Source organism: Rattus rattus, chromosome 11 (genome assembly GCF_011064425.1).
Source record: "Rattus rattus isolate New Zealand chromosome 11, Rrattus_CSIRO_v1, whole genome shotgun sequence".
Taxonomy (NCBI): domain Eukaryota; kingdom Metazoa; phylum Chordata; class Mammalia; order Rodentia; family Muridae; genus Rattus; species Rattus rattus.
The window spans coordinates 72703528-72728208 of record NC_046164.1 but is presented as its reverse complement, the minus strand read 5'-3'; the positions used below and the strand labels follow the sequence as shown (position 1 = coordinate 72728208).

The window sequence follows — 24681 nt, the reverse complement described above, 5'->3', positions numbered from 1 at the left end:
TGTCAATTTCAGGACCCTTTCTTTCTTTCTTCTTTCTTTTCTATTTATTATATACACAGTGCTCTGTATATATCTCTGCATGTCAGAAGAGGGCATCAGATCCCATCACAGATGGTTGTGAGCCACCATGTGGTTGCTGGGATTTGAACTCAGAACCTCTGGAAGAGCAGTCAGTGCTCTTAACCGCTGAGCCATCTCTCCAGCCCTCAGGACCTTTTCTGCCCCCAGACCCCCATTACTGGGTTATGGAGTACAGTAGCTGAGGCTGAGGCTGACCTGAGTGACTGGGTGCACAGCTGACAGTGGTTCAGAGGAAAGGCCAGGCCAACAACCAATCAGAGCTGGAGTCAAGTCCCTGCTCCCTGCATTGGGCACCACGCACTGAGATTGCCCACAGCTTGGCATCTTGGGAACCATACTCTTTCTCTTGCAGAAAGTGAGGAAGGCCTGCTGTCCATCTATCTATCTTTCCAGGGATGCCCAGAGCACCCCTCGGTGACTCCTGTGGCCTCCCGGAACTGGATCATTCTGGGCCACAGTTGCTCTGGCCAGTGGGGGATGGGACTGGATATTAGCCCGAGGCCTCTGTAGCTGGCAGGGACGTGGTGTGCAGTAGATGCTTCCCCCAGCTCCCCCTCGCTCAGGTCCTGCGCAGCCAGCCAGCCCAGCATTGCTGTGAGCTCAGGACACACTCAGAACAGTGACCAAGTTATGTCCACCCACACATACCTACTGTGGGGAGAAATCTGTTCTCTCAAAATATGCATTCTTTTTTCCTCCCTTTTAATTTTATATCTTGGGTTGCATATTTCCTTCATCTAAGAAAAGTTGTTTCTGATTATTTCTAAAACAAGGCACTGCCGAAAACTTTAGCAGATGGGCACTGGGAAGTTCACGGGCTTGTGTCAGCCTCTTGGCTATCCCATGCCAGTACCAAAGCAGCAGCGGAGTGACCAGCTGCCCACAGAGGCCCCTGAGGACATGGGTCAGGCTAGCAAGATGGGAAGAAACAAGGACTCCTGTGCACCTGTGTGAGTTGTGAGGGAACGGGCCCTTGCACAGAAGTCCCAGCGGACTAGCACCAAGGAGAGGGCGCCCTGATGTCATCTCACACCATCTTTTCGTCAGGGGCCTTGTTCTGCAAGGGGGATGGGTGGGTAGAGATTATTGGGAAGATGGTCCAGGGTGTGGGTATGGTGACAAGAATGTGGCCTTGACTGTGGCACGGGGGATCCTCATGCAGTCTTTGGAGAGGGAGTGGTGTTGAATTGGGCTTCAGACAGTAAGGGCAGTGACACCTTGGTTTATGTGTATGTATTCCAGGCATCAGTGACACAGTGGGTGGGAAGAGAGGCCCCCAAGCAGGGGTGCTCAAGTGTTTTCAGGGAGCAAGGGACAGTTGGCATGGCTAGGGACAGGCATGGAGTTAGCCAGAAGTATCGATTATCCTGGGAGGCCCGCTGTTTCTTCTCAGTTACCTGTGCTCTACCAGTGTGGCTCACTGTGACCTGTGTGTAGGTAGGCACCTGGAGTCTGGTCCCTCCACAGCCCTGTCATTCCAGCGAGCTCCCCTTTCTCTTATGCCCCCGTTGACTCAGCTAGACATAGGCTCACCAGGCTAAGGTGCAGCAGCCTTGGCCAGGAGCAATGTCGGCGACAGTCTGGGACACTGGTCACTCTGATGTGGAGTTCTGCCATCTGCAGCCCACACATTAGAGGCTCTCTGGCTTGGTTGGTTACAGCCATTTGTGTTTCTCTCTTCAGATGATTCTGGGGACGACGACGAAGAGCCTGCTGCCCCAGCTGACAACAGTGATCTCTACCATACTCTTAAGACCCTCTCACTGAAGCTAGATGACCTCAGTACGTGCAATGACCTCATTGCCAAGCATGGCGCTGCCCTCCAGCGCTCCCTGAATGAGCTGGACAGTCTTAAGATCCCATCAGAGAGTGGGGAGAAGCTGAAGGTTGTGAACGAGCGGGCCACCCTCTTCCGCATCACATCAAATGCTATGATCAACGTAAGTGCTCCCACCAGCAGCATCTGCCATACAGCTTCGGGATGGGGACGGGGCACCCTATCAGCAACAGGTCCCTGGTGGGTGGGTGCCTGACAGACCAGCACTCTGCTCCCTGTGGTTCCAAGTTGCTTTCCAAAACCAATACCTTTCCACACAATCCAGCATTCCTGAAAGGGGGCCACATCATAGGCTTTTTGATTTCAGTGGGACAAGTGAGGGAGGTCCGTTCAACAGTTCCTAAGAGCCTGGGCTCTGTGGCTAGTGCTGCAGGCTCTTGTGTCCCAAAGGCTGGACAGCGTCCTTACGTCCCTCTCAGTATTCCTCTTCCATTTGAGGACACCAAATGTCACTCAGTGCCTTTGCTGGTGCTATGACACTGTAGTTACCTGGTTTCACAGCTAGGCAGGCCCTCCCCAAGCGGCATATAACCAAGACCTTGCTTAAGGAGCCCTCCCCAGGCCTGTGCTGTCAGCAGGAGACAGGCAGGTCCTTCCTGCTTCTTAAGACAATTTTACAAACGATGGGCTGTCACACATGGATTACTGGCGAACCTTCAAGTTTGGGGTTGGGTGGGGAGAATCTGTCCTGTCTCAGGGACCAGAGGAAAAAGACTTCTGGAAGTCAGTTCAGGTCCAGCCAACCATCCCTCATAAGAAAATGACTCCTGGGTGCCAGTCATGGACACCTTCATTCTCTGGGAACAGAAAGCAGGGGTAGTGCCTGCAGAACGGGCTCTGGCAAGAGAAAGAAAGGCCCGGGTCATAGTGCTGAGGTGAGCCCAAGTCTTTCTGAAGCTACAACCTGCTGCCTCATGGAAGGAAATCAGCCCATACCTCCCACAGGCTGGAAATGGGAAGACCGCACCCCCTCCTCAGCATCAGACAGCGTCCGTGGGCCCACACATTTTAGACATTGTTGATTACAGCACTTGGACCATAGTCCCTGAAAGGGACCTTGCAGTCCCTTGGTCCTGTAACCTCTGTGTCTGGCACAGGGCCCAGCACCTAGGACTTCTACAAACCAGAGGGGCGGGGGGACCAAGTGAGAATTGTGGTAGAAAGTGGGAGCAAACGAATGAGTTGCTTGGTGTCTGGCAGAATTCCCCAGTGGATCATTTTTCAGCTGATAAAAGCCAACCCAGCAAATCCTGCTTGAATGATCGCTTGGGTAGCTGTGAATTAGCCTGCCACTTAGGGGGAGATAATAGCACAGCGCTAGTGGATTAGCTGGGGGTTGGGGAAGAGCCTTGAACCCCTGTGCACCATGGAGAGGTGATTTGCCAAGCTCAGCACAGGAACATGTCCGTGTTTCCCCCATGCTCCAAGCCTGGGAACAGTATACACAGTCGCACAGTGTAGCAAGAATCTCCCCTTGGTTTAAGGGCTGGATCTGAGCATGCTCCAAACTCACACTTTGGCGCTGGGTCCTATAAAGCTGAAGAAGCTGCCGGGCTCCTTGGTTTCCCCTAATGCTAAGTTTGAAGAATAAGCCAATGGTAGCGGGGAGGGAGCTGTCACTCTGCTGGCTTGGTGAGAGCAGCAGTCCTCCCTTTTCTGCCCAAGACTTTGTCCCTCACAACAGCCACATGAAGGTCTCACCGTAGCTTTACTGTCCTCATAATCATCCGTATTATTTGGGTGCCCAGAGTGGCCATTTTTGCCTCTGCCAGGAGAATGAGGACTCTTACAGCCTGACACCTACCGTCACCCCAGTTCCACAGAGATGCCCCAGAGACTTTCCCTAGAACAGGGCAGACAAAAAGTGAACAGGGCTGGCCAGAGACGCAGCCCTGTGGAAACTCGAGATCATCCAAATGCACAGCAGGCTGAGAGAACGGGAGGCAGCACTCGCTCTGGACCCTGGGTCCCTGAGTTTACCAAGGAAGCAAGCATCTCACAAGATGAACCCAGACCCCTCCAAAGAGCTGGTAGGAGGGACGAGGGAACCTGGAAATCTCGACACACAATGTTGGGAAAGCCCACTGGGTAGGGGCACCTTATTGGGTTGACAAGAGAGGACAAGCCAGTTGGAGAAGGCTGCAATGGCAGATATAAGGGGGGGACAGGAGGTGTTAATGAGAGACAGACACAAAGATGGGGTGTTAGGGCAGGCAATTATGTACAGGGAGATGTTCGGGTATATTCTGCACCTCTGAATACTTCATAGAAATAAAAGAAAAAAAGCAGGTCTCTATTTGGGTCAATCAAGGGAAAAGGGAGAGAGACAGAAAGAGCTACTTGCCCCTGGGAATTGCTGGGACTTCCCCAAAGCCTCATTGGGTTCATGGGATCCATGGGGTCCTCGGTCCAGTCCAGCAGGCGATGGGCCATGAGATACAGCATCGCCCTGGTCCTTCTGGGACCAAGGAACAGGCCCTTGCTAGCTGACCAGCATTCTGTTCCTGACAGCTTGCTCACTTAGGGTCTGGGGAGGTGGATTAAAAATAGATTCCAGAATTGTCTGAAATCAGCTGGCAAACCGGCAGCCAGATGGTGCGCGTTCCTGCCTGCAAGGGGTGAACTATTTTGAATATGGAAAGGCTATTTTGGAGTTTTAACTGAAGCACAGAGCTGCCTCCCCAACACTGAGCATGAGTCACAGCCAGGAGAGCCCACCTGTGGTAGGGAAGGTCGAGAGCCTTGGTGTTACACAGTGATGGCCAGATTGTAGCCTGGCCTCACTACCCTAGGAACCTGAAGGGGACCAGGAAGGAGATGACAACAGAGTGGCTTCCCCACAGGGGCACTCAAGTGGGGGCACTCAGGGAGACGATGTATTGCTACCATTCCCCTCAGGTTTACCACCTTGAGCTCTCAGGCCATTGAAAGGAAGGCTATCCCCAGTCATTCACGACCACACGAGGATCAGGGTAGGAGCCAGGCAGCCTCAACCCCAGAGTCTTGGAGAGAATTTTACCCAGGAGCTGAGAACCCAAGTACCTTTGGAGAACAGACACTGGATGCACAGCAGGTCCTAGCAAGTCCTACCCTAGCCACAAATGGAAACAGCCTTTCCTCCCAATGCCTCCGTCACTCCCTTGCCCACGGTTGTTGGATCTTGTTGTATGGACTGGTGGCTGAAGGCAGAGCCATCCGCACAGACTAACCTCCCTCTGGCGGACAGTTGGCCATCTCCCACCTTGTATTTGAGCCCAGTGGTTATCCACCCCACTGCCAGGAGTCTAATATCTCCCTCAGACCGTGGAGGAGGGAGATTGAGCTTTAGATTAGACACTGACATCCAGGCCCAGCAGGATTCTCACTACACAAACCCTCCATGAGCCCGAGAGGCTGCCCCAGGCCACACATAGGCATGAAGAAGGCCAGACAGGCTGAAACCCATGGCTGCTGCCCCTGGCTATGGGAGGAACTGTGAGGTCACTGGCAGGATTAGGATTAGGAAGAGCAAAAGCGATTAGAGCTCGTCCTTCTTCTGGGTACAGCGAACAGAGGTTTCCAGGTCAGAAACTGTGTATCCCATGGACACCCGCTAAGAAGGGAGGTGAGTCCCCAGAGGGTAGGGCAGGCCCAAGGGGGAGGCCTGCCATCTTGAATGCCATCTACTTTGGGGCATTTCAATAGGCTCCACACCTACCCCACAGGAAGCCTGTTGCCCTAGCCTGCATCTCTGCCTCTCAGGAGTACCCATGTTCCCCATGACCCTTTCGCAACCCTGGGGAATTGGAGGAAGGAGCAGTGCCTGGGAATTGAACCCTGATCCCCATCCTGAGGGACAGTTGACCCTGCAGAGTCATTCCCAGGTTGTACAGGCATCCCAGAGTCAGGTCCCTCGGCCCAGAGTCAGTCAGGTCCCTCGTCTCAGAGTCAGTCAGGTCCTTTGTCCCAGAGTCAGGTCCCTCGTCCCAGAGTCAGTCAGGTCCTTTGTCCCAGAGTCAGTCAGGTCCCTCGTCCCAGAGTCAGTCAGGTCCTTTGTCCCAGAGTCAGGTCCCTCGTCCCAGAGTCAGTCAGGTCCCTCGTCCCAGAGTCGGCCCAGAGTAGTCAGGTCCCTCGTCCCAGAGTCAGTCAGGGTCCCTCGGCCCAGAGTCAGTCAGTCAGTCAGGTCCCTCGTCCCAGAGTTAGTCAGGTCCCTCGGCCCAGAGTCAGTCAGGTCCCTCGGCCCAGAGTCAGGTCCTTCGTCCCACAAGGATGCTGAGCTCTAGAGGCAGAGGGACTAAACAGGAAGGGAAGGAAGGCAGTGCCTGTGTGGGACCCTGACACTGGCTCCCAGATGGAGCCCATCTACCTTGGCTCCAAGGTTTCAGGAAAGCAGCCCATGAGTATGAATGGGGGACTTTGGGTCATCTCCTGCTGATGGGTGGGAAGGAACTTTCTGGCCCGAGATGTAGCAGTGGCAGAGCCTCACAGGAGATGTGACCATGCCCAGCCTTGGCAGGGTCAGCCAAGCTTTTCCTACCCTACCCCCACCTTGCTCCCCCACCCGTGCCCCTGGCTGGGCCCCAGGCTTAATCCAGCTTAGTGAACACATCCCCGTGTGCACTGCCCAGCTCAGCACTCCAGGGCAGCAGAGCCAGGCCGGCTCCTGTCTCTTCACGGAGTGGCCAGCATGAGGCCTGGAGAAGGCCAGTGGCAGCCGAGAAGACCCTGGGAGCTGGGGGTGGAAAGCAGGTAGGTGTGTTGGGGCTGGGAGGGAATACGGGGCGTGTGAAGTTCACAAGCAGGCAGGGCAGCCCATCTGTGCAAGGAGCCCCAGCAGTGCAGTAACTGCTGGGTCCCCGCCATCGAACTCCTAATCTAGAGAGGGACAGAGTCAGCTGTGACACTCTGGGACAGGCATATACCCACTCTACCCACATATGGTTCAAATGAGGCATAGCTGTCTGTGGGTTCTCCGACTTCCTGTCTCTCTGTCCGTCTACACCCATGGGCCCTGTGGTGACTTCAGGGTAGATGGAGGTCACATAGAACCAGGGTATCTCCAAGCAGTCCGCTGCCCTGTTGAACCCAGGGCTGGGATTGCCGCTTGAAGGTCACTCCCAATATCCTTGTGAGCATTCTCCAGACTCTGTGGAAGACCAGTGGATCCCACACGGTCTGTGGGGCCAAGGGTCTTGGGGACATCGATAAAGATCCAGCTTCACAGCATAAGCTAGCAGCACTGGCTCTGTCCCTGGAAGACACACAGATGACATGCACAGGGACTCAGACCCCATTCCTGCATACACCTCCTGATGGCCGTGGACAGACCCATGTTTCCCTCTTGCTTGTGCGTGCCAGAGAAATGGCTACCACTGTGCTTATGAGCATGACCCGTACATCTCTGAGCTGAGTTAGTCCGGCCGAGTCGGGATCTTGTGGGGACATGCACGTAGCAGCTCCTGGTGAGCAGAAATGCTGGCTGTGTGGTGAGGCCCGTGAGGACTGGGGAGCAGTGCAGCCCAGGGGACGAGAGGGGGAAGATGCTTTTTGCTTTTGTTTCTTGGAAGCCCACACCACACGGTCTCTGATGCCAGTTTATGGGATTTGTTACCGTGACCTTAGGCTGTCATTTGATGTTTGTCACGTGTCTCCTTTATGGGTCTTGTTTTCAAGCTCATGAATTATGAGAAAGAGATGCTCATTGACATGACTCAGGAGCCCTGGAGAGGTGGGAGAAAGTGATCAGGACACTGTGGAGTGGGGACGAGCCAGGACAGAGGCCTCTGCCCAGCTGCCGGGATCCCCCACACTAGGAAGAACCTGGAACACGATGGGGGAGGGGCATCCTTTAGCTCCCAGCTACAACAGGACTCAGCACATTCACCCTGTACGGGCCTCCCAGTGGGGAGGTGGCTCCCGCAGAGCAGACAGATTCCAAACCCCGACCTGCTTGTTGACCTGGGCAGTACCTTCTCCAGGGGTCTCAGTGGAGAGTGGAAGAGTGAAGGCCTCAGCCCATCAGCCCCTCACTGGAAATGAGAGTGCTTTCCCCTCCAAACACTGCATGCTCTGTTGAGGTCCCCTCACCATTGGCACCTTCTGTGATGCCAGCCCAACCGTGTCTGGCCTCCTTTCTGTGGCCAGCAACCATGGCAGGGACAACAGCACCTGGGGTCGAACTTAAGGCTGTGGGAACGACTGATGGGGATATGGGACCCGTGGGAGCAGCAGCCAAGGTAGACATTGGACTGATTCTGGCTTAAGGACCTAGGTCCCAGACCTGGCCCTGTCACCTCTTTGCTGCAATGGCCTCAGAGCCTCAGTCCTGTCACCTTGGTATTAATAGGGTGAATATCTCTGCCCACTCACCTCACAGGGCTCCTAAGAGAGTCTGGAATGTTCCTGGGGTGCCCAGAAGAACGTTCTACACCCCCCCACACACACACACTTTGCTGCTTCTTGTTACTGGGACAGAATGAGCCAAGAGGTACCTTCTGGTGTAGCCCTGACCCAGCTGCTGTATTGTCTGTTGTCAGGGTTCACATGAGCACAGGCTCTTGTGGTTCAGACTCTCAGAGGACATGGGCTGAGTGGCCTTGCCAAATTCCATCCCTTCAGTTTCCTGGCATTTCCCACTCTCCTCTCCTGGTCTCCTTGGGTAGCTCACGCTATGTCTCCAGGTCAGCCTCTACCTCTTAGGTGGGATGTCCCTGCTCCCAGCACATATCACAGGTCTTAGTAGGGAGATGATTGGGGGCGGGGCTTGTGGATCTGTGCCTGTTAAAGGACTGACCAAGCACCCAGCTCTCAAGCAGTACAATGGGTCCCTAACAGGAAGCCAGGAAGGCCACCAAAGCTCAGGTTGTCCCTGTGGAAGGTTTGAGACAGCTGAAAATGAGAATGGCTCCTGGTGCAAAGCTATGGGGACTCTGTCCATGTTAGGGGGGCTTGTCACTGGTCCATCCCTGCTGCCCAGAGGAGCTGCTGGGACACCTCTGATCCTCACCCATTTCTACCAGGTTGAGAGCCCCAGCTGAGTATTCTCTGGGCTGGCGTGCATTCTACAACAGTCACTGCCATTCAGGAACCCCATAGGAAAAGGGTTAGTACAAAAAAACCAAACTCAGCGGCTTGCAACTGCACAGAGGCCAGCAGCTGAGCGGACCCGGCCTTAGCAGAGCTGGGCGATTTCCCCAGGCTGAGTGGGAGGAAGGAGGAGCCCAGGGGTTGAGGGCATGAGCGACTGGTGCCTGGGCAGATGCAGCTGGCGTCCTACAAGATCATATCTAGGAGGTGTACCCTCAGTGCTCTGTGTCACCACTGTCCCTCTGGCAGCCTTTGAAAGGCCACTGCAGTACTCGACATCCCATGAATAGTGTGCTGCACGCATGACACCCAGGAGTCTGGTGGGTTGGTGAAACAAGGTAAGGGACAGTGCTGGGGAGGGGGCAGCTGAAAGCACTCGAGCATCTTTGGGCCCAGGGGCCATGCCCCTTCTGCTGGGCAAGTCCAGTGCTCCCTACCCAACCCTGCTGCGTAAGAATGCAGTGAAGTCACCTATGGATGCAAAAAGAGTCTGATGTCATAATAGGTCGCGTACTTGGAAAAACTTAAAAGCAATAGAATGGTTAATTTGCCGACTTGACACAACCTAGAATCAGCTAAGGAGAGAGTCTCAGTGTCTGGGTTAGGTTGGCCTGCGAGCATGTCTGAGGGGGACTGTCTTAAGTTAATGGATATGGGAAGATCCCAGCCCACAGTGGGCAGTACCATTCTCTAGGCAAGGATTGCTGAGCTGTGTTAGAGTAAAGAAATGGAGCTGGGCCAGGCAAGCATTAGCCATGCACACATTTATTTCCTTCTGCCCTTGACTGTGGCTGTCTGACTAGCTTCTTATAGACCGCACCACTGTGACTTCTCTGTTCTGCTCAATCACATCCTAGAGCTGTAAGTCAAATAAAGCCCCCTTTCCCTAGGTTGCTTCTTGTTGGGCATTTTTATCACAGCACGAGAAATGGAGCCTGAACAAGAAGCGTTATGGCAGAGCATGGGGGTTGACGCCTGCCATCCCACATAGGCTGGAGGCAGAGACAAGATGATTGTGAGTTCTAAATCATCCTGGGTTGTGTAGCAAGTCCTGGCCACTCAGCTACATAGTAACACACTTCCACCAAAAGAAACCAAACCGAACCAAAACAAAACAAACCAAACAAAACAAAGGCAGAGAGGTATGTAACAGGTACTATAAAATGTCTTGGTGGGAAGTACCAGTCTTAGGGTTCCTTCCCTTTGATCTATGTGTTATCTATCACTAGAGATGGGACCTACAGCCTCTGTCACTAAGCTGTAGTCCCATCCCTCTTTCTACTTGTTATTCTGACATAGTGTCTCACTAAGTCACCACCTGGCCTTGAGCTCACTCTATAGCCGAGGCTGGCCTTGAACTTACAACCCTGTTTCAGCCTCCCGTGTGGATGGAGTTACGGGCCTGCCCCACCATGCCCAGCTGTCCTACTTCTTCTCAAACAAGACTTGTTAGCCTCTGAGCCAGGAAGTATGTGGCTTACCACCCTTCTTGACTAGTCTATCTGTGAGACTAAGCCTACCTTGTGGCTCTGGGGACCTAGCACCCAGTAAGGATCTTCTAGCAGACAGCAGAGGTCCTAGCTATGATGTGCGATGGGGAAAGCCGGTTCTGTAGGTTGGGCATGCGCCAAAAAAGGAGCCTGGCTGGGGCGAGCTGGCCAGGCCACAGTCTAAGGCTTACTTTGCCCTTGGTCTTTCCCAGGCCTGTAAGGACTTCCTGGAACTAGCGGAGATTCACAGCCGGAAATGGCAGCGGGCTCTGAATTATGAGCAGGAGCAACGCGTCCACCTGGAGGAAACCATCGAGCAGTTGGCCAAGCAGCACAACAGTCTTGAACGGGCCTTCTGCAACACCCCTGGCGGGCCAGCCAGCTCCAGCAAGAGCTTCAGCGAGGGTGTGTGTGATAGCAGGGCTGCTGGGCTGGTGGGTACACTCCAGCACCGCCCTCACCCCCTTCTTCCCCGCTGGCTCTACTTCCTTTCCTCTCAGGTCCTATAACCATGCGGGCTTGTGCCGAGGAGTACAGACTCCCTCTGTGGTGCGGCATGTCCCTTGCCTGTCACTAACTGCCAACATCCCCACCCACCATGTCCAAGTTCAAAGTCCCAATGAAGTTCAGTGAGCCCAGCTGTTCTCTCTGGGGCAGGGTTGGTCGGGTGTCGGGTGGCTGCCTACCTAACATAAGGCTAGGGCGCCCTGGGTAGGAAATCTGGGCCACCGGCAGTCTGACCAAACATGGACAGATCAGGAGGCTTCTAGAAAGAAGTATCTGAACAATGACAAGTTGAAAAGATGTCCTGTCCTTGCAAAGCAAAGTCAGGGCAGCCATAGCGCAGGGCAGCTATAGCATAGGGCGACCTTGGCAGCCATAGTGCAGGGTGACCAGGATGACCAGGGCAGCCATAGCACAGGGTGACCAGGCTCAGGTGTCTGAAGTGGGCAGGTGGGGCTGGCGGGATAGAGGAGACTCCATCATGTGCACTCTGTGAGATTGCAAACGGAGTCTCTCTGTGTGTCCAGGAAGCTTCTTGACTTCCAAAGGGGAGAACAGTGAAGAAGATGAAGATACTGAGTACTTTGACGCCATGGAAGACTCCACATCTTTCATCACCGTAATCACCGAGGCCAAGGAAGACAGGTAGGACGCTCTGAGCAGAGATGGCTGCCGCAGCCTGGGAGGGTTTCTGGTTCTTAGGCACACTTGGGTTATTCTTCCCACCTCAGGCAAGATAGCATTGCTTACGTGGTTTTTGTTAGCCATAAATAAGAATGCCCGAATGGTTTGCACCTGGAGGTTAGCCAGGGCGCCGGCTGGATCGCTTCCAGTCTGGAGGGAGACAGAAGAGGGGGGGAAAGACCCAGCAAATGCAGCTGCTCAGAACCACACAGGTTCCTTTTGCTCCGTCCAGCGTGATCATTTGGTAACAGACGAGACGCCCACTCCCGTTTCCTGTTGTGAAGCCTGTTTCATACACGCTTGCCCACTCGGGCTTTCTAGGATCACAGGTAAACATACAGTAGTGGCCAGAGAGGACGTCAGACTCTCGGATCCATAGGAAAGGCTCGCGACGCGGCTTGTCTGACAACCGGGGGCAGGAGCAGAGTGGGAAGCAGACAGGGTGGGCAGGAGCTGTGCTCAGGGGACTCAGGCTGGTGACAAGTGCCAGCCATCGTCTTCTGGGGAAGGAGCTGTCTAACCAGTAGTGTGTGTTCAGCTCAAAAACGGTTTCCTAGGAATATTAAATTTTAAAAGAAAGAAGAAAAAAGAGAAAAAATCTGGGTATGGTGGCACACCCCTTTAATCCCAGTACTCAGGAGACAGAGGCAGATAGATCTCTATGAGTTCAGCCTAGGGCTGAAGAGATACATGGCTCAGTGGTTAAGAGTGCTGACTGCTCTTCCAGAGGTCCTGAGTTCAATTCCCAGCAACCACATGGTGGTTCACAACCATCTGTAATGGGATCCTATGCCCTCTTCTGGTGCATCTGAAGACAGTTACTTAAAAAGAGTTCAGGCCAGCCTGGTTTACAGGAGTTCCAGGCAAGCCGGGGCTACATAATGAGTTCCTGTGTTTAAAGAAAGGAAAAAAGGCTACAGTAGCATTTTAAATCCAGAGCTGGCATAGAGCACGACCTGGCTGTCTGAACGTCCACCCACTCCAGCAACATCATCAATCCTTATGGTTCTGCAACCAGGGTGAACCTGCTCTCCTCATCTCCAAGGGTTCTGGGCTCCATACAGTCAACTGCTTCCTGCCCGTCTCCTGAGGCTCTGGCTGCCTGGCTGAGCCACACTGCCCATCCACAGGCTCCTAGAGCCCGGGCCCATCAGCCTCAGTGCCCCTGCAGGTATAGCGGCCTATCCCATAAGTGAGAGAACAGGAGGGGACACTTCAGGACCCCCAGTGTAGGAAGCACATAAAGGCACTTCATCTGTGGGATAAATGGGCCCATGGGCTCCTACCAGACTCTCCCAGACTCTCCACTTGTCTTCTCCTTGGGCCTGGGTACAAGGACTCTAGGCAAGGGCTTTGCTGAGCCTCCCATACTGAAAACAATGACGGAGGATTGGGCCTCTCTGGACCGCTGTCTGGGTCCCTCTGCCCTCAGCTCCTGTCCCACAACAGACATGGATAGGATGCCTTTGGGCTGCCTTACACCTTGGCTGTCTGGATACAGGGCGGGCAGGGTTAGAGACAGTTGTCAGAACTTGTCCACAACTGGACTCCCCTTCGTTTTCTGCAGAAAGCCTGAGGGTGAACCTGGGACGACCTCTGTGGACTGGACCTCAGCAGATAATGTACGTGAGGGGGGAGCACACGGGAGCCAAGGGTAGCCGGGCACCTCAGCCTCAGGGTTGGAGAGATATCAGCATTGTGAACATAGGGCCACCTTTGGGGTTCCAGATCTGCCTCCCATGCAGCACAGGAGAAGGTGGCCTCCGCCTTTCTCACCAAGCAGTGTAGCAGCATATGACTGACTGTCAGTTCTTGGAGGGTCGGGAGCAAGTGCATGGACTCACGGGGGATGGGCTCGGGGTCTGCTGACGCACATGCCTGCTCTCCCGGCAGGTATTAGATGGTGCCTCATTCATGCCCAAGGATTCATGCAAAGTGAAGAGGCGAGTCCGGATCCCTGACAAACCCAACTATAGCCTTAACCTCTGGAGCATCATGAAGAACTGCATTGGCCGAGAGCTCTCCCGGATCCCCATGCCGGTAGGCGCCTCTGGGCAGGAGTCACTGGGGCTCCAGGGATGTGGGTGCACATGAGAACCTGGGAGGTGGCACTTGAGGGGTGTGTGACTGAGTCTTTTGTGTTCCTTGGACTATTCCACAGAGAACAGGGACCTTCAAACTGTGAAGGAAGCAGCCAAAGCAGGATTCTGTGTGATTAAGAGCCGGGGGTATCCCAGAACGCCCCATAGCGCCCCCCACTTGTCCTCACACGGTAGACAGAGGTGGCAGAGATTGGTAGGTTTAGGGGCAGGTAGTCCTTCCTGCCAGGGGCTGTTTTGGTGCACCCTTGGCAAATAGAGACTCAGCAAAGTCATAGAGCCATCCAAGGGCATCTTTCTATCACCAAGAAAGGGCTTGGGGCCCCCTGGTTAACCAGCTTTACTGTGTGACACTTTAACGTCTCTGTGTCCACACTGCCCAGCTGAAACACACAATACACACAGAGACACACACACACACACACCCTAGAGAGTAGAGTAAGATAATGTTATCAAGGAAGACTCACCTTCCAAGGGAACATAACCTTGACTTGTCTGGGGCTAATGGGGCCAATGGGGCCAATCCCTACCCATCCTGCATAGCACAGGAGCCCTCTACAGAACACTTAGTCCATGGTTCCAAACAGGGAGTATCTACGGCCCCCACCTGTGGACCCCTGGACCCACTGTGTCTGGCTTTGATGGTCCATCTCTGGGCACGTGGCTTCCTGATGCCATGGCTTTCATGAAGTTGGCATCCTGGTGAGAGAAGGGGACAGTATACATCCTCAGGTGACACAAAGTGACATGTCAACAAGGGACATGTGCTGAGGGGGAAAATGGAGGCAGGAGGTGCTGGACACGAACCTCACTGTGGCAGCGCCACCAGCTCAGTCTGTCCTGTGGTATCTAAGAAAGGCAGAGACACTGTTGACCAGCGACCTGCAACGCCCACAGGTGAACTTCAATGAGCCCCTGTCCATGCTCCAGCGACTTACAGAGGACCTCGAGTACCACCACCTGCTGGACAAGGCGGTGAACTGCACCAGCTCTGTGGAGCAGATGTGCCTGGTGGCTGCCTTCTCAGTGTCCTCCTACTCCACCACCGTGCACCGCATCGCCAAGCCCTTCAACCCGATGCTGGGGGAGACCTTCGAGTTGGACCGCCTGGAGGACATGGGCCTGCGTTCTCTCTGCGAGCAGGTAAAGTCAGCTATTCATCTGGCCAGGTGACAAATGGACTACAGCTTGTGACCCTGATGGAACCTTCAGTTCATGTCTAACTGGGCAACTGGGCCCCTCATGGCAAGGTCAGGTCCAGACGCAGAGAGGGGCATGGTGGGAGAGCCTGGTGAGGCAGTCATGTCTGGCCATAGGAGGGAAGGATTAATCCCCCAACCAGGGATTAGTGGAACAAAAATAGAAGGTAATTTACAGGGGTCACTAGCAAGTCTAGACAAGCTAGAGCATAGGTCACCACTGAGCCAAGTGTCAAGCAGCAGCCTGGGACATGCACATTGAGAAGGACATGTCCCTGGTCAATATCCCCTCTATCCTTTCCCATGAAGATAAGTCAATGCTACACACGGTCACATGGCAGTCTGATGCTGAACCAGGACACCTTTCAAGGAGATGGCCCAGTGCCGTAGAGCTGCTCTGGGCCCCATGATCAGCCGGAAGGAACCCCGAAAGCTGCCTGAGCAGGCTGCCAGTTTAGAGACACCCCAGGGCCCGCAAGGACTTGTCAGGTGGCAGCAGTAACCACCACAAGGTTACGGTGGCTGAGTGTGAAACAGGAATTGGAAAATGTATTGGAAAATTTGCTGACTGACACTTTAGAGGTGGGGCTTGGGGATCTCAGAGTCCTTGGCCTGAACCCCTCTTCCTCATCCAGCCAGTGGTGAGTGCCCTAGAGGCTCCAGGTACAGTTCAGACACCGAGACACAGTGAGGACTGCAAGCTCTCGTTGTTCGGGGTGACGGTTTGGGGCTCAGGACGTTAATGTCTAGCTGTTTAGGCAGAATGGTCAGTTGAAGTGGTCACGGCAGTGCATGGTGCTAGAGTACACGTGGTTAGACAGAAGGGAGAGGGGCGGATAGAAAAGGGAGACGATAATCACGGGAGAACACTGGGCTCACTGGATCCCTGAGGGGAGTTTAGGGACAAGGTGAGGTTGTGCCATGAGGCACCCTGAAAAGAGTCTGAGGCAATACAGCCTGGCTGTTGTGCGGTTGGGATGGGGGGCATGAAGACCCCTGGCTGGGTCTGTGTCTAGCTATGCTCATACCTAGCTTGGTCTGGTCCCAGGTGAGCCATCACCCCCCATCTGCTGCCCACCACGTGTTCTCTAAGCATGGCTGGAGCCTCTGGCAGGAGATCACCATCGCCAGCAAGTTCCGGGGGAAATACATCTCCATCATGCCACTTGGTGAGCTCAGGGCTCCCTGGATGGGAGGATCCTTGGCTTTGCCCATCTGAAAGCCAGCTGTGACCCCCAGGCCCACTGACCACTGATCTCCTAGCCTATACCCCGTCCCTCCAAGGTTTTGCAGATATCCCTCTGGTTCTTGACCCTGGGTCTGTGGGTGGTCTGGCCAGAGCCGCCATGAGGGACCCATGGCCTCTGACCTGTCTGGCCTCCAGGTGCCATCCACCTCGAATTCCAGGCCAGTGGCAATCACTACGTGTGGAGGAAGAGTACCTCCACCGTGCACAACATCATCGTGGGCAAGCTCTGGATTGACCAGGTCAGGGGATCCTTGGGGAGGTGGGGCCTGTGGCCCAGGGACTGACCACTGACCACCGCCTGCTCTCACTAGTCAGGGGACATTGAGATTGTGAACCACAAGACCAAGGACCGGTGCCAGCTGAAGTTCGTGCCCTACAGCTACTTCTCCAAAGAGGCAGCCCGAAAGGTAACCAGGGTCGCAGCCTGGAGCCCTGTGGGCCCAGAGCAGACCGTGTGCTTATGTGTCCTGCCAACATCCGCAGGTGACTGGAGTGGTGAGCGACAGCCAGGGCAAGGCCCACTACGTGCTGTCAGGTTCCTGGGATGAGCAGATGGAGTGTTCTAAGATTGTGCACAGCAGCCCCAGCTCTGATGGGAAGCAGAAAACCGTGTACCAGACGCTGCCAGCCAAGCTGCTATGGAGGAAATACCCACTGCCGTGAGTCAGGGTGGGGCGCCATCTTTGGGCGATAAGGGGGCCAAGACAGAGGCAGAGAAGAGGGCAGGGAAGAGACTGGCATAGGATTCCCCTCACCCCACCTGTCTAGCAGAGAACAGGGTCAGGAGGCTGCCATCCCAGTGCCAACAGTGGCGGCCCAACAGCTCATGGGCATGAAGACGGTCAGTGGCAGCAAATGCTGTGTAGACACTGAGCAAAGTGACCGAGTAGAGTTCTTCCCTGCAACGAACGCCACAGGAAAAAAAGTCAAGCTTGACAACAAATCACAGGAAACTGAGCGAGAAACTTACAGCCAAGACGAAAGAGAAACCTATGGAGGAAAAAATGGCTGAAATTGAGGATCCACAGCAAGGTTCAGTAGAGCAAATATGGCCTCGGGATACAGGTTGGAAGAAAGGCGTTGCAGCATAAATGGGAACTCTGGGGATACCTGCAACTTTAACACTCAGAAGTTAGAGCCGAAGGGTTATAAGTTTGGGGCCAGCCTGAGCTGCATAGTGAGTGAGATAGCCTGAGCTACATAGTGAGACAGCCTGTACTCCATGGTGAGACTCTGGGTCAAGAAGCCAAAAGAGAGAGGTAAAATGGGAAGGCCTACACGTTGGTCACCACAAGTGAGTCCCAGAGCACTTCCTGAAAGTGTGTGTAGAATTCACCCCTAGACTCCCTGAGCAGTCCTCAGCTGCATGAGGTCCACAGCAAGGCCAGGAGCTGTATCTAGCTGCTGTGCTTTTAGCCCAGGGTCCCAGAAGGAAATGGGTACTGCTGGAGAGGGTGTTCTACGTCTATTAAAGTAGCCAGTTTCTCCCGCTACAGGTCATGTCAGGTTGGCCCAGGAATTGCTATGTAGCCCAAACCTCAAATTTGCAATCCTCCTGCTTCAACATCCCAAGAGCTGGGATTTCAGTCATGTACCACTGTGCCTGGCCCCAAACCGCCAGATTCTTAGAAAACTATTACTTGTTGAAATCCTGCACCCCAACAGCTGTCTTCAGCAATATCGGGAACCTTCCAGGTGCTGACAGACTGGCATTACCAATGACTGGAAGAGGAGGAATACAGCCATCCCTCGGTAACCAGCAAACCAAGTTTTCCAGGAGGAAAGAAGCAAATAAAAGTGGAAAGGAGGCAGAATAGGTTAACAATGAAAGCCGCTCACTGAGGATGGAGGCGTGGCTTAGTGATGAAAGCAGCCCACTGAGGATGGAGGCGTGGCTTAGTGATGAAAGCAGCCCACTGAGAATGGAGGCGTGGCTTAGTGATGAAAGCTGCTCACTGAGGATGGAGGCGTGGCTTAGTGGCAGAGCACTAATGTGAAGCCTCTCACTGAGGATGGAGGCGTGACTTAATGGCAGAGCCCCGGTGCTTGGCATAACAAGCACTGAGTGCCAGCACAGAAGACAAGATCCCACATTAAAAGTCAGGAGAAGAAGAAAGACCTCGGGTCAAGAGAATCTATAGAATGAATGGTAAAGTTAAAGAAAATGTTCATTTAGAACTTACTATAGTCAAAACAGTCAAAGGCAAGAGGATCAGCAGTTCAAGGCCAGCCTGAGCTACAAACCTTACCTCAGAAAAAAAAAGAAGGCAGCCTTTCAAGGTATTTTAAATGTCTTTTATTTTATGTATGAATGTGTGCTGCATATGTATGTATGCAACATCTTGCATGCAGGTGCCCTAAGAGGGCAGAAAGGGGTGTCCTATCACTTGGGACTGGGGAGTTACAGGTAGTCACGAGCTGCCATGTTGAGTGCTGGGTCCTCTGGAAGAGCAGCCAGTGCTCTTATCCATTGAACTATAGCACCAGCCCCTCAGTTTATTTTAAACAGTGAGAGACCAGGACATATTGAAGGCCAGAGGAAAGACCTATCCTAAGCCTTGGGACATGGAGATTGCAGTAGAATGGAATAGCGATTGGCCTAGAGATTGTCTAGTGCCTGGAGCGTGCCCCTCAGAGGTTTATGGATCTGTGAAACATAGCAGAGGCACAGCAGATCCTGTGGATAAGACTTAAAGAGTCTGGGGCAGAATGGTCGTCCCACTAGGAAAAAGACCAACCAGTGCCTCCCTCCTACACACACACACCTCGCTTTGTAAGAGAAGAAATGCCAGACGGCCTCTCCAGTGAGATAGTCTCCTGTTAAGAAATAATTCACACACTGAATGTGAAACTACACATGACTGACCTTCTATCCCTTATGAGAATGATTCTTCCTCCTCCTCCTCCTCTTTCTCCTCTCTCTCTCTCTGTCTCTCTCCCTCTCTCTCTCTCTCTCTCTCTCTCTCTCTCTCTCTCTCTCTCTCTCTCTCTCTCTCTCTCACACACACACACACACACACACACACACACACACACACACACTCTCAGGTAGTAGAGACAGGGCCATAGGAAGTTTATGGCCAGCTGATATACAGTGAATTGAGGCCAGCCTCAGCTACATAAGACCCTGCCTCAAAAAGAGAGGGGAAAAAAGCATGAAGAAAGGGTACACGAAGAGAGAGAGGGAGCGCACCCACAGTCCCTGTTCTTAGCAAAGGGTTACTACTAAGAACCAAGACAGAATGTTTGATATAGCCTTTAATCCCAGCAACTCAGGAGGCAGAGGCAGAGGAGTTCGGAGTTCAAGGCCAGCCTGATCGCTGCCTAGGCTCCTAGCCATTAGAAATACAGAGTAAGATCCTGTTAGTTTCTGTTCTATTCCTGTCAAGAGACAACACCATGATGTGTCTCTGTGAAGAGACAACGTATAAAAGCAAGCATTTCACTGGGGGCTTGGTTAGTTCATTATCATCGTGGCAGGAAACATGGTAGCTCGGAGGCAGGCACTGGAACAGTTGCTAAGAACTGTACCCTGATCTGCAGGGAGCAAGGATGGGGAGAGAGGGGGAAAAAGTGGGAGAGGAAGATAGACTCCACCTAGCCTAAGCTAAGTCCACCCCCAGAGACACACTTCCTCCAATGAGTCCACATTTCCTAATCCTCCCCAGACAGTTCCACCAACTGGGGACCAAACATTCAAACGCAAGCCTTTGCATGGGGACATTCTTACTTAAACCACCATGAGTCTGTTTTCTAAAAATGAACAGACAGACAACAAAACAAAACAAGCCCTCAACTAACCAAATAAATATTGAAGGGAAGAAGGAAGGGCTGGGTACCAGGGTGCTTACCTGTGATTGGAGGACAGAGGGGGCTGAGGCATGAGGGTCTTGAGTTCAGGGGCAGCCTGGCCTATGCAACAAGACCCTGTTTCAAAAAAGAAAAAAGACAGAAAGAGGAAAGAGGGCTAGATTACAGCTCAAGTCAGTGATGGAGTATGGTTAGCATTTATGAGGTCCTGGGCTGAATCCCTAGCATCCAAATTAAGATTATTTTATCATGAAAAGGATTTAAGAGGGGAGTGGTAGCTCACAGCTATAACCCCAGCATCCTAGAGGTGGTGGTGGGCAGGTCAAGCCAACCCAAGCTACAGAATGAGAGTCTGCCCCCCCCAAAAAAAACCCTAGGAGCTAGAAAGGTATCTCAGAGGCTATAAATGCTCTCCGCCCTTGCAGATGGCCTGAATTGGCTGCCCAGGACCTATGTCAGTGGCTCACTGTAACCCCAGCACCAGGGGATCTGATGCCTCCTTCTGGCTCCCTTGGGTGTCTGCTCTCACATATGCAGGAACTCACATGCAGATAGACACTTTTTAAAAAAAATAAAATAAAAGCAAAAATAATCCAACGGGGAAATGCGCGTCACAGCAGACCATGTGACTCCCTAGCTGTGAAAAACCACCACACAGGTCAGTGAAGGCAGCTGGGAGGCAGCGCTCTCACCTAGCATGCACCCAGAGCCCCAGCAAAGCGACCCTCTAAAAAGCCCAAACACAGGCTGGGTGTGGTGGTTCACACCTTTGATCCCAGCACTCAGGCAAGGCCAGCCTGGTCCATACAATGAGTTCCTGGACAGCCAGGGCTCTGTGGAGAGACCCTGTGTCAAAAATCAATAATCCTAAGTGGGAACCCAGTGTACCACAAGGCACCATTTTGTATTCATTTGATTAGCAAATGGAGGGGCCAGGCTTGGAGACTTTAACCTTCAGCTCTTAGGTTGAGCATCCTCACATTGGTTGAGCCAGCCTGGAACAAGCCAGACCTCATGTCTGGAAGAACACACCCCCACTTCCACCCCATCCCCATGGGCCAGTCTCCTGTAGATAGGGAACAGCATCTGCTTGAAGTCCAAAGAAGGACATGGAGCCACAAGGAAACAGAGGTCACAGAGTTAAGCCTGAGGCATCAGTGTAGTGTCAGGAACCAAAACCCAGAGCTCTGAATCCTCCGGGACACGGCGGGTGAACAATACACACACAATACCGTGTTCTACCTGCTTTAGGCTGTACTTAAGATCGAGTCGAAACACACCTGCGTTTCCGGTTTAGCCTTAAGTCCCATCCCCTACATATCTCATTATGCATGCACAATGCTCCAAATTCCCCAGCATTCTGGATAAGGGTGCAGCCTGACGTGTTAAGTGCTTCAGTCTAGGTATAAAACGGAGACAAGCTTTTCAATTCCCAACTAATCTACAAAACGTGTATCCTGAGGAAGAAAGTAAAGAATGGGGCTGGAGAGATGGCTCGGCAGTTAAAAGCACTGGCTGTTCCTCTAGAGGACCAGGGTTCAATTCCCAGCACCCACATGGCAGTGCACAACTGTAATTCCAGTTCCAGGGGATTCGTGGCACCAGGCATGCATGTGGGGTGTGGGTGTGTGTGTTGCTCTGAATTGTGGGGAGGAAAACAAATAAAAGTGAAGGCTTTACATCTGAACAGCAAATACCACTAGTTAGCCATAGAATAACAGCAAATACCACTAGTTAGCCATAGAATACTGTCGCCCAGCTGCAGCAAACCCATGTGGGCCACATGCAACTTGTCCATAGGCTGGACTGCTGGACACATTTCAGAGTACTAAAAATGTACCAGTGGTATCTGACTCCAGAGCAATTATACTAGAGGAAGAAAAAAAGAAGAAGAAAACCAAAACCCATGGTTATCCATTCACAAAATATGCTTCAAACTGAGGTTGGGGATTTAGCTCAGTGGTAAAGCACTTGCCTAGCAAGCGCAAGGCCCTGGGTTCGGTCCCCAGCTCCGAAAAAAAGAAAAAAAAATGCTTCAAACTAATCGGTAGGACAGAGAAAATATTATGAAAGCCAAAGACCATGAGTGATCACTGGACCTTGGTAAGCGCTTGGTAAGCGCTGCGACTCAGCTAATGCCATACTTGGAGTGATTGACGTGCAGTTTTGAAATGCGGATCACATCAGAAAAACACGAAATAAAAACAGTGCGCTAAGCATCTATCTCGAATCAGAAAACAAACGAAGAACCAGTTCCAGCCAGGTAGGAGGGAATGCTGTGCGTGATAAAGCAGAAAACCCTAAAGAAGGGCATCATTTTATCTCCAACCAATGAACATACAGGCATCTCCGACCTGAGTGCTCAACATAGGCAAGGTGCTGCAGCCAACATGGCTATGCCTGACACTGCAAAACAGAGTAGTAGGGGAAACCTTCACAAGACACGGATAAAAAGGACAAGGACAAGAGAGGTCCAGTGTAGAGAAGCAGTTGCGGGTGGATGTACCGGGTGAGGGCTGCAGAGGGCGCGTTCCACGCAGCTGGTGGGCTCTCCGGGCTGCGTTCCTAAAGGATGGGCAAGGAGCCCGCTAAGGGAGGGGCTACCCTTGTCGCTCACCACCGCCTCACCGCCACAGGGAGAACGCGGAGAACATGTACTATTTCTCGGAGCTGGCCCTGACCCTCAACGAGCAGGAGGAGGGCGTGGCGCCCACCGACAGCCGCCTGCGGCCGGACCAGCGGCTGATGGAGAGGGGCCGCTGGGACGAGGCCAACACCGAGAAGCAGCGCCTGGAGGAGAAGCAGCGCCTGAACCGGCGACGGCGGCTGGAGTCGTGCACGGCGGGCTGTGGCGGGGAGGAAGGTGAGCACAGAGCATAGCGTGGCGGGGGAACGGATGGACACCCACCCAGGGAGTGATGGTGTGGCGTAGGTGGGGGGGGGCGGTGAGGAAGGGTTTCCCAGGGTAGAAGAGAAGGTGAGGAGGGGTAATATACACCCGGGTGTGGAGAGCTCAGGAGGGGGCGGTGAACCCCGGGCGTGGCCTAGGCAACAGGCAACTCACCCCGCCCACTGTGCCTGCGGAGCAGAGAAGGAGTCAGATGGCTATTCGCCGCTGTGGTTTGAGAAGAGGCTGGACCCGCTGACCGGGGAGATGGCCTGCATATACAAGGGCGGCTACTGGGAGGCCAAGGAGAAGAAGGACTGGCACATGTGCCCCAACATCTTCTGAGCCACTCCTGCGGAAAATACAGGCACCTGCACTGCCTGTCAGACTTTTCTTTAATGCACCCGATTTAATACAGAACCCACCAATGCGCGTGCGCGTGTGCGCACGCGCGTGACCACACCGCTTAAGAAGGGGTAAGGGCTGACCTGGGTTCTTGCCAGCCCCAGGTTGCCGGGTCACGTGTGCCCGTTGTTATCATTGACTTGGGCCCCATGGGCACCCTAGTTCCCAGTTACCACAACTCAGGCCGGCTGGCCGGGCCATGGGCTGCCCAGGTCACTAATCCCAACCCAGGGAGGAAATATTTCCCTCCTAGGGAGCCTCTTTTGACTTTTTTAAGAAAAAAAAAAATAACCATTTCTTTCCAACGATGAGGTTTAGTAAATATTTTTAGCACATCACTTAGAAGACTCACTTTCCAAGTGTTCGTTCTTGCCACAGAACGGTTCTGGCAAGAAGCCCGTTTTTAAAGACACGAGGAAGCCAGGCCCCTTTGAATGGGGAACACTTCAAACACAGCCGGGCTTTCTAGCTGGACTGTCCAAGCTCCAGGAGCGCAACACCCGCAGAGACAGCAGGAAGCCTGGCTGGCCGGCCCAGCATGGCATGCAGAGCCCGCAGGGGGAAGGCAGTCAAAGGCAGCCCCCGTGCCAGGCCTTGGCCATGGTGGGGCAGTACCCCAGTCCCAAAGAGGCCAGGAAGGGCTGAAAGGCAGGGCCCTTAGGTGCTTCCTGCCCAAGAATCAGGCCCCCAAATCAGCAATAAGGAACAAACCCTTCCTTTAGCCTGGGCTGGTGACCCAGGCTCCCGACACCTGGCCTCCCGCCTTGTCCTTCGGCGGCATCAGGGTGCCTCACTCCGAAGTCCTGACATCTTTATTTGCCTAATTTATATATATATGATATACAAATATATATGACATAGCTATTTTGCTTAAATTTCTATGATACGTGAAAGTGAAAAATGATGAAGACAGACTGCCTGTCTGAGTTTGGCCTCTTGCCAGCCCCGCCCTCTCCTTGTAGCCCTCCCAGTGGCTTCTGCCAACCTTAGAAATGAAACCTGCCCCTCAGACCCTCTGCCTCCAACCCATCTCACTTCAGTTTGATCTGGAAAGTTCATTGCAGGGCCTTTCTTTCTACTCCAGGCCTGGTTTTGTTTTTTGTTTTGTTTTTTATTAAAAAAGAAAAAGAAAACACCACGTATGAAATGCCTTACAATGCCCACTCTAGAGAGGGGGTGGGGAGGGCGGGGGAGGGAAGGTCACCCGGTCTCCCTTAGAGCTGGAATGTACCCCTTCCCAGCAGGCTGAGCAAGCAAGCACCTTCTGATCATAATAAAAACCTTGGTTCTGGAGTTTTCCACAGCCCTGTTCCGAGTCTGTCTGTGGCTGATGAAGGTTACAGCCATGTGGATGGCCTGGGGGTGGAGCAT

General features: G+C 53.3%; 1 protein-coding gene across 1 annotated transcript; it reads left to right on the top strand.

The window, feature by feature from the left end:
* The first annotated feature begins 876 nt into the window (after positions 1-876).
* Osbp2 (oxysterol binding protein 2) lies at positions 877-23286 on the top strand. The gene is made up of 13 exons (XM_032915909.1): positions 877-985; positions 1690-2021; positions 10686-10878; positions 11505-11622; positions 13229-13283; positions 13555-13701; positions 14658-14903; positions 16008-16128; positions 16344-16447; positions 16520-16615; positions 16692-16867; positions 22655-22881; positions 23108-23286. The coding sequence occupies exons 1-13, from the start codon at positions 877-879 to the stop codon at positions 23248-23250; spliced, it is 2067 nt and encodes a 688-aa protein (XP_032771800.1). The 3' UTR covers positions 23251-23286.
* Positions 23287-24681: the final 1395 nt, after the last annotated feature.